Here is a 14,032-nt window from a genome sequence, read left to right as displayed (position 1 = left end):
TAGAGCAAGTTTCATGAAGGCAATTTTCAAAACCTATATCACTGTGCTTTCTCCAAACTTCATTAAGTGCAGCTTTACAACAAGTTGATTAACAGCTGGATTGTATGATTAATTGCTATTCTTTGAGGCTGTGCCTTCAAAATACTGGCGAAGAGCAGCTGATGTGTCGTTTGCTCAGAACGTGGCTATGCGGGAGGCTTTGAAGGAGTTCTCCTTGAGGCTGTCGAATATTGCTTTGGTGCCATTCTGCCAGTGTAGAACCAGATCCATGGGAGTCTTCCCAGCCTAAGCAAAATACATGAGGAAAGGTGAATTCCAGACAGGAGGCATCTATAGCTCCACATCCTCTGTGTGTGTGTGTGTGTGTGTGTGTGTGTAATGAGGTCATGGACAGGTGCATGTTATTAAAGTATTTCCACTATGAATGATTTACAATTCATATTCAAAGCAGCCCTTCATTGTTTCTCACCGGAATGCTTTTGAATTTCAGATCAGCAATTTCTCTCCCTGTAGGATTATCCCAGATATTGTAACAATCCCTAGTCCCTAGACTGCAAGAGCACACTAAGTCATTTTGAAATTCAAGAAATGCCTCCATATACCTCAGCATCTTGCAGAATGGATGTGGGGAGGGAGTCTTGGCCTTTTGGTCAATGACCAGTTCTTATCCATTTGGAAAATGATTGATAAAAACTGGTGATAAATGACCACCTTCAACACTGTGGCTTACGTACTTTGTACTTAGCTCAGTACTACTACTGATCCAGGGGGGTAGATTTTTCACAACTTCTCATAATTTACATTGGACTCTCCCAGAAAATTTTTTTCTTGGAGGTAAAATCAGTGATATTTGTGAATAAATAATTTCCGAGACCAAAATTTCATTTCTCTTACATGATGTCTCTAGTTATTACAAAAATTAAAACCATGTACCTCTAAATTCTTTAGATATGAGAAGTCCTAAATTTTCCCATCTCCATTCAGAAGTATCTCTTTAACCCATAGATTTGAGATGTAAATCTGTCTAGAAACTTGTTTTGTTTTGACCCAAACAGAGCTTAGTTTTCTCTCTTTTTTTAATTTGGAATTAAGTTGGCAACAGTTGGAAATCAAGATTTCCCAATTGAATTTACAGTCTCTATGAAAAAATCAGAAACACTGGCAAGAAGAAACTGTGCTTCCACAGAGCAACAATGGACAGGGTTGGGGAAAGACTATTGGTGTGATCTACCTGCCCTGTCCATATTTGAGTTGGTGACCCTGTGACTTTCATTCTGGTACTTTAGGACAATAACAGAATAACGTATTGTCTGGTGGTTTCAGTCCTCTAAAGCAATAGAGGCATCCAGTACCTTATTAGTTTTTTGGGGGAACATCTACCCATTGAGTCAATGACATTAATAGTTCTAGAACCTTTGCACTAGGGTCTAACTGATTGTCACAAGCCCTGATCCCTATTTATATATTTGGGGCTATTCTTCAATAAATTCTTTGTTCTGTATTGAAATTTATCTACTGATTTTCCCAGTACTTAGTTTCCCTGTATCTATATGCTACTTATCTCTGTTGGTAGTCTCTCACCAACTAAAAAAAAAAAAAAAATACCATATTTTCTTCAGCATTTGAAATTTCATTGACTCTACTTTTTTTCTGATATTTTATTTAAATTTTAGATAAAACCAATCCCACTATTAAGGATGAGGAAGCCCTACTGTTAACACTTCCCCACCTCAAACAGTCTTGACTGCATTTATTTTTTGTTCCTGTCACCAAGCTAGGTTTTTAAAAAACATGTATTTCCCTCAGTCTCACAGTAACATAATAAGGGGAAGAAATTATTCACATTGTAAGATGACTGGGCTCTGTTTTTATTTTTTTGTAAAATGATTCTCCAAAAGCTTATTTCGAATTATTTCTTCAATAATTTACACCCATCCTCTGGGTGATATTTTTAAATCTTATATTGGATGATATTTTCCTGGGAATTGGGACTATGAGGAAAAGTTGGTTACATTCCCTGCTTACAGATGAAGCTAAATTAAAATGTACTTGTAGAAGGACTTATACAAGCATTTTTAGAGCCTAAATATAGGAAATTATTTTGAGGAATATGCAGAGAAACCAAAGTGGATGAATGAAAAGCCAAGGTGCAGGGAATGATCTCCAAACTACAGGCAAAAGCACAGTTACCCCTGGAAGACTGTGGCAGCATGTCTTGGTGGTGTAAGGAGGGGGGTTCTCCGCAGTTAGTCAAACTGGACACCGGCTCACTGCACTCACTGGCCCCTGGCTGCACTGACCTGCTGGAACTGAGGGCCATTTCCAGATGGGCAGGAGTCTGGATCCTAACTACCCTGGCCTTGCTCAGCCAAGGACGGCCAAGGCAGATGACCGAGCTTGTGTTTACGAACCTCAGCAACTCCACCATCTTTTATTTTCAAGACCAAATTTTATTTTTTTAAGAAGACCAAATTTTAAAAGACTCACTAGACACTGTATTAGACCCTGACATCATACCAGCCATGCTCCCCAGCCCTGACCGAGTGACCTGAGTCCTCGCCAAGGTTAAGCCTGTCCTAGTGGCCAGGGGCACGTAAACCATGAGACGATTCCACGAAATCCTACCACTGAAGGGTATTTTCAAGAGTGTAACCCAAGCCGCGTGCCTGGTTCGGGGCACAGGAACTTACACAGTTCTTGGCGTTGAGGTCAGCGCCATGGATAATCAGGAGCCTGATCATCTTGTAGCGATTCATTCTCACGGCGTCATGCAGAGGGGTATCTCCTTCCTAGAGAGGCAGAGCGAACTGGCTAAGGGTGGGCCTGGGGTCAGCAAGTGGTTCCCGCACGGTGCCTGCCCAGGGAGCATTCCGCAGGTAGACAGGCTTTAGGAGGCCGGACTCTGGCTACTCACGCGGTCTTTGGCGCTGAGGTCTGCCTCGCAGGCTATGAGATGCTCCGCACACTCGTAGTGGCCTGTCCTCACCGCCACGTGCAGCGCTGTGCTGAGCAGCTGGGAATTTGAAAAACATGGCTGAGTCCATGGGCCTGAGAGCAGAAGTGGCCCCAAACCCCAAAGTCTGTGTGAGATGGGTCGTGGCCACTGCGGTGCTTCTGGGCAGCACGAGCTTCAGCTGACCACAGTGATGAGGGGGGGTTCGGAGTGGAGCAGAAGGAGGAGGCAGAGGTTGTAGAGGAGGGGAGAGGAGCAGGACAGAGGGGAGGAGGGGCAAAGAAAGAGAGGGAGTAGGGTGAAGGGTTAAGTACCTTATCTCTTGCATTGATTTTTGCTCCTTTGTTCAGCAACAATTTTAAGACATCCAGGTTTCCTCCACGACTTGTCCAGTGAAGGGCTGTGGATTCAAGCTATATGCAGAAGGAAAAAGGAAATGACTTAATGAAGAGAACCTAGTCAGAGAGATTAGTCCTTGATTTTTAAGGTCCAGGAACACTAGGTTTGCTAGGGCATCAGAGGTGTCGCTGGGTTTCTCAACTAGGTTGCCAGTTTTAGCTATTGTAGTCGGAGGTTCTTGTCAATTGTTTTAGCTAAACTTTATGTGTGGCTGTAATTGTGTATCTGTGTGTACCATTCAGAGGCTCAATACATCTAGTAAATCTCTATTTTAAAAAACAAGAACTACAATTTATCGGGAATTCCCAGTACCAACCTAGTGCACAAGCTTTAGATGTGTGGATCCTCCCAGCAACATTATGGAGTTGCTGTTACTGTGTTCATTTTGCAGATGGGGAAAACAAAGCTAAAACATATTCAAGTTTCTTGCCCAAGGAAACACAGCTAGTAAGTATCAGAACAGCTATTCAAACTCACATCTGCCTGGGACTTTTAGCCACTTACGCCAAATAAACCCAATAGTTCCAAACAAATGTATTTAAAAATTCTGGAGGAATAAAAGTCCCTTCCAAATGATTTTCATCTGGGTCTGACACGTCTTCCTGAGCCCCTGTTCCTTCCCATCTCTTAATGGTTGGTTCTCTGCTGTCATTTGTGCCAGCACAACCTCTGTCCATCACTTGTGGACACTGCCTATTGCACCTACTCACCGTTCTATTTGGTATATCCCTGGCCTTTCAAATCCCAGGCACATGCATTTTATTGTCCTTTCACGCAAACTTTATTTTTGGTTTTCTTTGTTGTTTCCCAATGTGTTTATTTTTGGATTCAATTTTGGCCAACTCCTTTGGACTTTTTTGATAACCCTTTTCCACTTTCTATAAAATCAAATTGAGCTGCATTTAAATAAGTAAAGGCATTTTGCTAGTTCAATCTTCAGTTCATAAAACACCTTGTATACTGGTCTTTATAGAAGTCACATTGAATTATTGAGGTATAAATAGCTACTTTCCCTAGATGCAATTCATTTAGTATGCAGTCAAGTCCCAAATCTCATCGATGGCAATTGGTGTCTATCATCTAAAGTGTGCAGCTAGAGAATTCCACAACATTGCTGGAAGTCAGGCGGCCCCGAGACAACCACCTGGTATAATGGAAGGACAGGGATGTTGAGAAGCAACTGTCGACCGTATTACTTCTCAGTAATGCTGCAGACTTGATAATGACCAAACTCTCTGATGAGGATATTTGGTTCTGTTCAGCAGCTTTTACTTCCTTCTGTTCCCTGTAATACTCCTCTCCTTTTCAGTATGCATGGCAAATACTTTCCACATGACCTGGAGGCCTCTGCTAACTTTCCTTTCTATGGAGAAATAAGCTTTTGCCTAATTCTCTCAGATCAATTTTTTTTTTCAATCTAATCATCCCAGTTTTTCGTTGTAGGTTTTCTCAAGCTTCCCATAACCTACTTATTGTGGCTCATTTCCAAGTGAAGAAATATATTTACCATATCACGGAATTCGATCTGGGCTCCAGCTTCTATTAACTTCTCCACAATTGCCAAATGTCCTTCCAAGCACGCTCTGTGAAGAGCTGTCCGCTTGTACTGTCGGAAGAGAGATGCTTAAGAAAGACATAGCAATGCATCTAAAAAATAAATAAATATACAAATATAAAATGTGAAATAAATCCTTTTAACAGGTATGAAACTGGGGACTCTTATGACCTAGTTGGTAGAAACTTAGGTGCTCCTTTATGAATTTGAAATGTCAAATTTACTAATATTGCAGAACTACAACAGTGATCCTGCAGCTGAGATTTGAACTTCCTGCATGTACTTTTCTATGAGTTCAGGGGTCTACATTGAGGCACGTGAACTTAAAGTTTGAAAACTACCTAAATGCTGTCATTTCCCTTTCTCATATTTTTTGCCTTCATTGTGTGGTGTTTGCCATGCAGAGCAGACAGTTTTCTTCCATTTGGGACCGTTGCTAGGTTGAATATAAAAAAGTATTCAATTCATTTTTAAGAAAATGCGAGACTCATTTTTAGTTCAATTTCAGAAAGGATTCCTCATTTCATCTCATGGGGGGAAGAATTTTAAAAAACACATTAGTGATGTCTGGTAAGTTGGCCTCATATGAATGGATTGATAGACTATTAGAACTGGAACAACTTTAGGCATCCTTTCCCTCAGTGCCCTCTATCAATAGATAAGGAAGCTGAGCTCCAAAAAAATGCAAATCAAGTGCTAGAAATCAAATTCTCAAGTAATGATAGAGCTGGAACTTAAACTCCAGTCTCCAATTTCCCTGTCTAACACTAATGTCTTTGGGGCCAATCACAGGGGGTGCTAATAGTGTATTTCTTCCAAGGAGATTTCTTGGCCCTGCCTTGTTAAAAGTCCATCTCAAAGGATCCAAAAAGTTAAAGACAAATTGTAAAAACAGCCAGAAATAAAAACAAAAACAAAAACAAAAAACAATGCAATGCACAGCCCTAATTCTGCGCTCTCTCTCTCTCTCTCTCTCTCTGGACCACTGCACACTCCTATGCTACTGGCATATGTGGCAACAGCTGGGGAGATTGTTTCAGGTGGATTGATTTTTGGCACCGTATTAGCAAGGCTGCAGTAAAGCATAAGAAACACAAAATTAATGAGCTGGATTTTGCAGTGTTTTGTATAGGCTTTACCTCATCACAGACATCTGGATTGTTCTTGTCTGACAAGAATTTTTCTACAACTGGCAGTTTATTCTCCAGGGCAGCCTTCAGAAACCTAGGCACATCCACAGGTTCTGTCTAAAGTTAAAAAAAAAAAAAAAAAAAAAAAAAAAAGCGTGAGAGTTACCATGAGCTTTCCAACAGTCAATCAAACCCTCCACAAATGTTTATCTAAGGTAGCACAACACCAGGCATGTAATACTCCATAACCAAGCAGCCCTTACGATGATTTCCGGTTCAGCGTCCTTCACAACTGGAACTTTCATTTTCTTGTATTTTTTCCTTTTCTTCAGTTGAACAATTATTTCAAGATCTTCTAAATTTTCAAGTTTTGATCTTTGTTCTAGTTTTTTCTTCTTGAGCTAGAAAAGAAAGCCATATCTCAAGTTATGATATAGTCTACTGACCAGCATTCTGGTGGGTCTAACCAAATTCTGTAGTTTCTAAAATAAGGATGTGAACAGTTAGAGTAAAAGAAAAAAAAAATTTTTTTTTTGAAATAAGTCTTTGTCTTTGAGTTAATGATTTCTTATTCAAGTATTTGGAAAGGTGTAATTTTTTGGCTAAATGTCTTCATTTTCACTTCACTAGCTTAGTTTTTGAATCAGTTTTTGAAAAATTAGAGCTAGGATCTAGTCTCTAAATGATGATTTTGTAATTACTGCCATAAACAATCCTGAGATTTCTGTAAAAGGCTTTTATCATGCTTGAGAATTTTTTATGACCCAAATAATCCAATAATAAGTATTAAGCTCTGAAATATTAATACCAATCTCTTTCAGGTGGCTCACTAAGTAGGGCGATGAAACAGTCTGTCCTGGGGCTACAGCTAACTAATGCATGTTTTATCTGTGGTTACTAAGTAATGGAAATTTACCTGGCAACACAGATTTTGTCAACACAGATGGTGGCCAGAGTTAAACAATGACCTATGGACCACAAACCATGTTATTAAGAAAAAGAGGTCTCCATTGCTTAGATTAACTAGACAGTGCATGACAGCAGAAATTCCCTGGACATGTTTGTCTTTCCAAGTCTTTCAATCAGAATGGGTCACACAGCATTCAATCATTGTTTCAGAATTCCAAGGTCATTGTTCTACTGGAGAATTATTTCCAACAACTTGACCCATAGGAGTTGCCTCTTTTGGGGTTGGAACTTGGTAACGAAACAGGTTTGGAATGACTGTGTTTGTTTTGTTTCCCTCCATCCCCTACCCCATCCCAACTTCCCACTACAGGATCCCATGGAAGCCTCTTACCTCTGCTTCTCGTTGTTTCTCAGTTTTCCACTGTTGCTCCCCCAGGCTCACAGAGTGGGCTGGAAGGGTTTTCAGGTCTTCCTGTTTCTCTCTAGTAACAGCAGCTTCATACTCTCCATCTCTGAAATCTTCAGGAAGGAACTCCCCTGTCTCCCCACTGCTATTTTTCTTCCCTGTAACCTACATGGGAAGAAGATGGCAGGATCAGAAAGAGAGGGGCCCATCCTCGGTCCTTCTTGGCAAAGTATGTGGCAGGTGGCCCTTAGCCCTCCACCCTTGTGGCCGCCACGTGTCTGCAGCACCTTCTCAGGCCGTCACATCACTGTGGTGTACCAGGAATATCTTCAGGTGCTTGTCTTGGTTAAATCAAGACTTAAGTTAGGTTGATATGTTTAAGTCTACTTTCAGTCTGCTTAAACACATTTCATCTAGGAAAATCATACCCTCCCTCTGATCATTCAAAATTATTTCATTTTGGGTATTTTTGATGACTGTTGACCTTCAGTTGTAAAGCTTCCAGGCAGATATTCTTGCAGTAGAACTTCCTCCTGAAGGCACTTTGATAACTACATGTGATTTTACACTTTAGTATTAAAACCAAAGGAAAGATAATAAATAGGAAATAAGGAAAGAATTCATTACTGTCCAGGCTCCACTTTTCCAATTTCACTGATTAAATCACATAAGCCAATATTTCCCCATATATGACATTTTCAGAGTACCTATACATTATAACTGAAAGAAAAGAGAATTTCAATTTCCAAGTGAAAATCACAATGGAACCAGTTTTCACTGTGTAAAAATAATGTCTTACGTACCAGTTCTTCTACTTTCAGTACCATCATGTTGGCCTGAAGTCAGTCTGTATGTTTTTCTCCTGTGGAATGAGTCCCTCGAGTTGGCTCTGCTGAACCCCTCCACACCAGCCAGCTTATATAGCTAGGACTGGTGAGATAATCTTCCAACCTGGGAAGCCAAGTAACACCCCACCCCCCCCCCACCAGTGGCCAACTCAGAGGCAGGTGAATTTTCATCCCAGACTCAGTGTCTGGGAAGCAGAAGAGGGAGGGGATGACAAGTTACTCTGCTCAATATGTGAATCAGGAGGAAATGTGAGAGGGCCATTCCTTTGGCAGTGACCACATCGCTCAGCAATGCAAGTCATCCTATCTATCGAGAAGCCAGGGGACAGCTGTCTGTTGATATTGCACCACAACACTGCTCTTTTTCCTTCTTTGTCAGCTTTCATATGACTAACCCTATCAAGAAAATATAAATGCCCTGCAAATCACACTCCCAATAATATCTTTCTGATAACCAGACTTATCAACACTTCACTTGGGGGAAGTGTTGCTTCAGGACATCCTATACCCAGGGGTAAACAGCTTGAGAGTGAAGGATCTGGGTCCTAATGGCCCTTGTCTATATCTGCTTGAAATTCTTTGGACTGATGTCTGGGACTAAAAAGGTTCAGTGACATGCCACCTTCCCATTACTATAAGAAACTGAAAGCATTCAGCAATGCACTTTTATTTTATGGTGTCATTGGCCATAATTAGCACATGACATACTCATGGTCTTCCAGAATGGCGTACTTACTGGAACACTTTTTATTCAAAAAGGATTCGAGTGACCCAGAGATAGATTATATGAGACCAGTTATTAGCAATTGTGTGACCTTGATTAGGTCATAGAGTCAAATTTTTCAGATGCTAGGGGTAAAAGCCTCAGCTATGGGAGCTTGTCAAAAAGGCAGGTCCCGGGGTCACCCTCCAAGAGATTTTGAGTCAATTTGTGGTGAGTCCTAAGTATCTTTATTTTTCAAAGCACCCGGATAATTCTGATGCATCAAGATTTGAGAAGCATTGCCAGAGAGCAAATATCTCTGCTTTGGGGAGAAATGAAAATTTCCTGTTTCTGGTTTCCCATCTCTGAGGTATTAAATGATGTAGAATATATATTTAGGTCTCTTTACAGTTCAGGGAGAACTGGGGTTACTATCTTCAGATCCATTTAAAGCCTGATTTTTTTTTCAGTAAAAGAAAGGATGAAAGAGTAAGAGGAAGGGAGTATATATTAGTGGAGGGAATTGTGATCAGGCTGTTACACTGACATCTGCCTTTCCCTCAAACTCACTCCCTCAACAACAAACATGGCTGTTATTCTGTTCTTCTCCCTTTAAACAGATCTGCCTGTGCATATTTTTTTCTGGAATTTTCAAAATGAGTCACAAAGGGAACCTCCCAATAACTCCTGTACCTGTTTGGTATTTTCATGATCTATCCCAGAAAGGGTTTTACTTAAAGGAAATTGCCTGGTGTTTCCTTTGAGGGTGGAGTCAGCTATCACTATCATTCTTTACCTAGTGAAATTGGACATATAAGCCTGTTCCACCATTTCTTATGCCTTCTTTTGTTCCAGGCCTGATCCATATGGAAGAGGATGTTAGGAAATATCTATTAGGATTATGGATTATTAAAGTCTTTGAATATGGAATCCCAAAGCTATTAATGCTTTTGAAGTATGAGCAAGATCAAGGTTTTCATTTTACAGAGAGGATGCTGAGAAAGAAACATTAAGTAACTTGCTGCAGATACACAACTAGTCAGAGGATGCTAAGTTGAAGAGTTTCAATTCCATCCAACAGAAGCAGAGAAGCACTAAGCCCAGAGAAGTTTATCTAGGCCTGTTGCTACGTAGATCCAACCAAAATCAATAAAAAAAAAAAAAACCTACTCTGTGTTCAAATCACCTGTAAGAATGCAAGTGAGGGGTGGGTAGGATGGCTCACCAAGCCCTCTTTTCCTCTAGTCATTTAAGATCCCCTCGCACGTGGCTGATTCTGTACAGGAGGCTCCAGGAAATCTTGAAGAAAGCTTTGCAGAGAATGATATGGATTGAAAGGTTGGGTTGAACTTAAGAAAGGGTAGAGCTAGGCAGATCCTCGGATACCTTCAGAAAAATCACAGCTGGGTCTCTCCACTGGCCCTTTCCTTGTGTCTAGTTTGTCATTATAAAGCATAAGAGAATTTGCTTTTTGAAAAGAGATTCTAGATACATTTAGCTCCCTAACAACACCTAAGACAGAATTGCATCTTCAAATCATTCTTACTCATCAAAATTGAGACTGAAATTTCTCAAAAGGAGGGGTGTTCTCTGTCACTTGTGTATATGAAGTGTCCATCCCACAAAAGTTTACCTAGTGGGGTTAAGTTATGAAAGCTGTATATTTGTCTTGATTACAGTCTCAAACTCAGCATAATGTTTTCTTCCAGAGATGAATTATAACGATAACATGCCAAGCTGCTCCTGCAATCATTTAGCAACCCAGTGTCAACAAGCTATGACCAGAATGAGGAGGGAAGAGTTCCTGAGCTTTGCCAGTGTTACCTCAGGAGCCTTTTCCTCCCTCCACTCAGGATTTATGCATTTCAGTGCCCTAGAATTATAACCCTGTTTACAATTGGAGAAAGTGAGAGGCAGAGGAGGAGGACTTGAAGCACTTATCGATGTCGCCAGGGTTTGAAAGGCGTGTCCAGGCACCACCTGGTTCTTGCACCATAATTGGGCTTCAAGGACAATTTCTACTTTCCAAATTTTAGGATATTATATTTCTAGTTAGACTTTTAATTTTTTATTATAGTTTCTTAACTATATCAGGAATAGACCAATGCATTATTGCAAAAAGTTGAAATAACACAGAAAGAATGTTGTTTAATTGCAAACTGAGTGTTGACTTAATTCTGGATTGTTTTTACTTCTAAAGCTCAAAAATATCGATCTCATTATTTTAATCAACAGCATGAATTTCCATGGGTGGATGTATGATGCTTGTTTAACCACTCTCCTATATATAGATATTTATGTTGTTTTTCAGAATTGTCACTTTTATTTATTACAATCAAAGCAATTTATAGCACATAAAATTTTATTATTATTAACACTCCTTGTCCTTAGAACACCCACCATGATACTAAAAGAAAGGAGTCCAAAGGACTATAGCCAGATTCTGACTTGGAAGACACCTTGTTCCACTGTTGCATTTAAAATCGCTCATTTTGCCATCCCTCTTAATAGCCTTTCCACTCCCAGCTGCTACTCACCTTCCTTGGCTCAGAGAAGTGGCTGACTTTGCCTGATGGGGAATCCAAGTATCCTCAGTGCTAGGCCATGGCTCAGTTACACACTTGAAAATGCCAAAGGGAGGTCATAAAAGTGATGCAAATGAGGTTTAAGGTTGTTATCCCTTCCCTGCCAACCAGGAATGCAATCACCTGTATTTGAAAAGGCAAATGTTTTGAGGACATTTTGAGCAGGATTGTGACATCTGCCTTCATTTCCCCCCAAAGGATGAAGACAAGACCAAAATCCTATTCTACCCCAGGACTCTCCACAGAAAGTGCACACATTCTGCTGTTAAGTAACACAGGGCAATATAGGGGAACCAAATAAGTAACACAAGGTAAGTGCACATGTGCATGTGTGTGTGTATGTGTGTGTGTGTGTGTGTGTGTATCTATAGCCTCTGACATGAGAGTTGGGGGTGAAGGCACAAGGTTTTCACTGGACATCTTAGAGAAGGTACCTGATTACAGTATATAACGTATCTCCACCCAAATGCTGCCACACATATGAACCATTGTTGGCCAACAAGCATACAGAACCACTGCCTGTTCTGTGAACTTGGTATCCATCCAGGCCTATGAATTGTGTTTGGCATCAAAGGTTCACTTGGGGGCAAATAAAATGACATTCTGGTAGCAGATTTCAGCTACTTTTACAGTCTAATCAGATGACAGGACCTTCCATATGTGGCCCAACACAAGAGCTAGCACTCAATATGGGCCTAGGTCTACAAAGGGCATAAAAAAATACCTGACGTGTAGTGGAGCTAAATATTTATCCGACACCTAGGTAGGAGCCTTACAGTTTTTTTTTTAGTCAAACACATATTTCTGAATCCTCCTGTTAGTGACAAGTTGTAATATCTCTGATGCAAATAAACAAATAACCCTTTAGCACTAATTAGAGGTAAAGCTAATTATCACTAATTAAAGTGGAAACATCCTCTCGATTAAGCAGTTCTTTCAAATACTTAAACAACCACAGCAAGCATTATCTCCCAGTTAGGGCACCTCAGATGTGAACTAACATTTCCTAAGGCAATGTTTCTCAAGGCTGGCTGAATCCTAGAATCTGCTATGAGGCATCTAAAAGGTGCTAATGCCCAGGTTTTATCCTGGTAAATGAAATCTGAATCTTTGCTCTGAGGTCTAATTATCGGCATTTAAAAAAATTTCCAGTTGATTCTAATTTTCACCCAACATATTGAGAATACCCACTACAGGGTATGAATTTAAATAAATATGTATGTAAATATACATATGTATTCATATATATATATATTCTGGAATTTGCAGTAGGCAGTCAAGCCATCCTTATCCTGGTCTCAGAGTTTTGGTTGTTAAAGACCCTTCCTTTTTGAAGACTATGTGAAACACACACAAAATTTACTATTCAATATTTATTCAGCTCTACTATATGTCTGGCATCTTTATAGAGCTGAGATATGCCAATACTCACAAAAGACAAAATTTCCTGCCCTCATAGGGTTTTCACAGTTTTACTGAAGTGTTTAAAGAAAATGGCAACCTATATATCCCACTTCTGTTGGAAGCCAAGAAGGATCAGCAAAGCAATAGCTGTGCGTGTATGAAGTTGTGAGATATAAAGAACATGGGATAAGAAGTTAGGAAACAGGGTTTTTGATCCTGACTCTGCCTTGTGTCTCGTTGAGCAAGTCCCTCCCCCTCTTAGAATCTCAAATCCTCAGTTATCAAAGAAGAGCTTTGAAGGAGAGCTGAGACCCTAAAATTGTACTGAGGTCTCAAAACCACTGAAGCAAAAGACAGAAATAAACATCCATGACTGCAGCACCACATGTAGACAGCAGTGTTGAATCTCCAAAGCCTCTCATAGAAAATGGTCCATAAAACCCTCACTAGCCCAGTGTGTTTAAAGAATTTTAAAGACATGCCCCCATTTGATAAACATGAAAATCTCATACCTTCTGTTAACATTAATAGAGAAATGTCAAGATCAACTTGAAGCCAAAACCAAGCAAAAGTAATGGTAATTTTTAATATGTTTTTTTCCAAACTGCCCAGACAGACATTTTGATAAGGCTTCTTCCCTCATTCTTGACCCACTGAGAATCTCTGCCCAAATCCTTGGCCTTGCTGGAGTCCACTTTGAAAAGGTAAACAGTCAGGAAGCGCTGTCAATGAATTTATATTAAAATTTTTATTTCCTGCAAAGAATGGGTTCTTTTTAAGCCCCTGCATTAATTCCCATAGTCTTGGTAAGGCAGCACTTTTAACAATCAAAGTACTGAATCCATGCTAAGGGTGTATATATCACATCTTTGAGAAGAAGGGTGTGTGGGAGAATCAGCTAATGTGAATGCATCATGCATAATATTCCCCCTCCTGGCCCTAAATTTTCTGAAAAGCTAACCTTACTTCATGAGATTAAATTTCATTAAATGGACAGTGGGATGATGGAGAGTTTGCATTGAAGTGAGTTTTTTTAAAAGAAGTCTGATTGTCATAGTAACGCTCTGAAAAGATTTTGATGCAACTTTGGAATTACTTCACATCCAATTACATAGGACATCCACTTGGGGTGAGAGATAA

At 40.1% G+C, this 14,032-nt stretch overlaps 1 protein-coding gene and 1 long non-coding RNA gene across 2 annotated transcripts; one reads left to right on the top strand and one right to left on the bottom strand.

Annotated features, from left to right (window-relative positions):
* ANKRD1 (ankyrin repeat domain 1) lies at positions 1-8,416 on the bottom strand. The gene is made up of 9 exons (XM_037496400.2): positions 8,156-8,416; positions 7,338-7,517; positions 6,301-6,438; positions 6,047-6,154; positions 4,860-4,958; positions 3,268-3,366; positions 2,915-3,013; positions 2,691-2,789; positions 1-285 (listed from the first exon to the last, which is right to left on the bottom strand). Exons 1-9 carry the CDS (start codon positions 8,180-8,182, stop codon positions 175-177), a joined length of 960 nt encoding a protein of 319 aa, XP_037352297.1. The 5' UTR covers positions 8,183-8,416; the 3' UTR covers positions 1-174.
* Positions 7,191-13,552, top strand: LOC129145017 (uncharacterized). The gene is made up of 3 exons (XR_008549992.1): positions 7,191-7,250; positions 11,687-11,799; positions 13,505-13,552. It is a non-coding gene; the product is annotated as an uncharacterized LOC129145017 (long non-coding RNA).
* The last annotated feature ends 480 nt before the right edge of the window (positions 13,553-14,032 follow it).

This window comes from Talpa occidentalis, unplaced genomic scaffold (assembly GCF_014898055.3).
Source record: "Talpa occidentalis isolate TD23 unplaced genomic scaffold, MPIMG_talOcc4v2.1 talOcc4.8, whole genome shotgun sequence".
In the NCBI taxonomy this organism is placed as follows: domain Eukaryota; kingdom Metazoa; phylum Chordata; class Mammalia; order Eulipotyphla; family Talpidae; genus Talpa; species Talpa occidentalis.
This window is presented reverse-complemented; position numbering and strand designations above follow the sequence as displayed.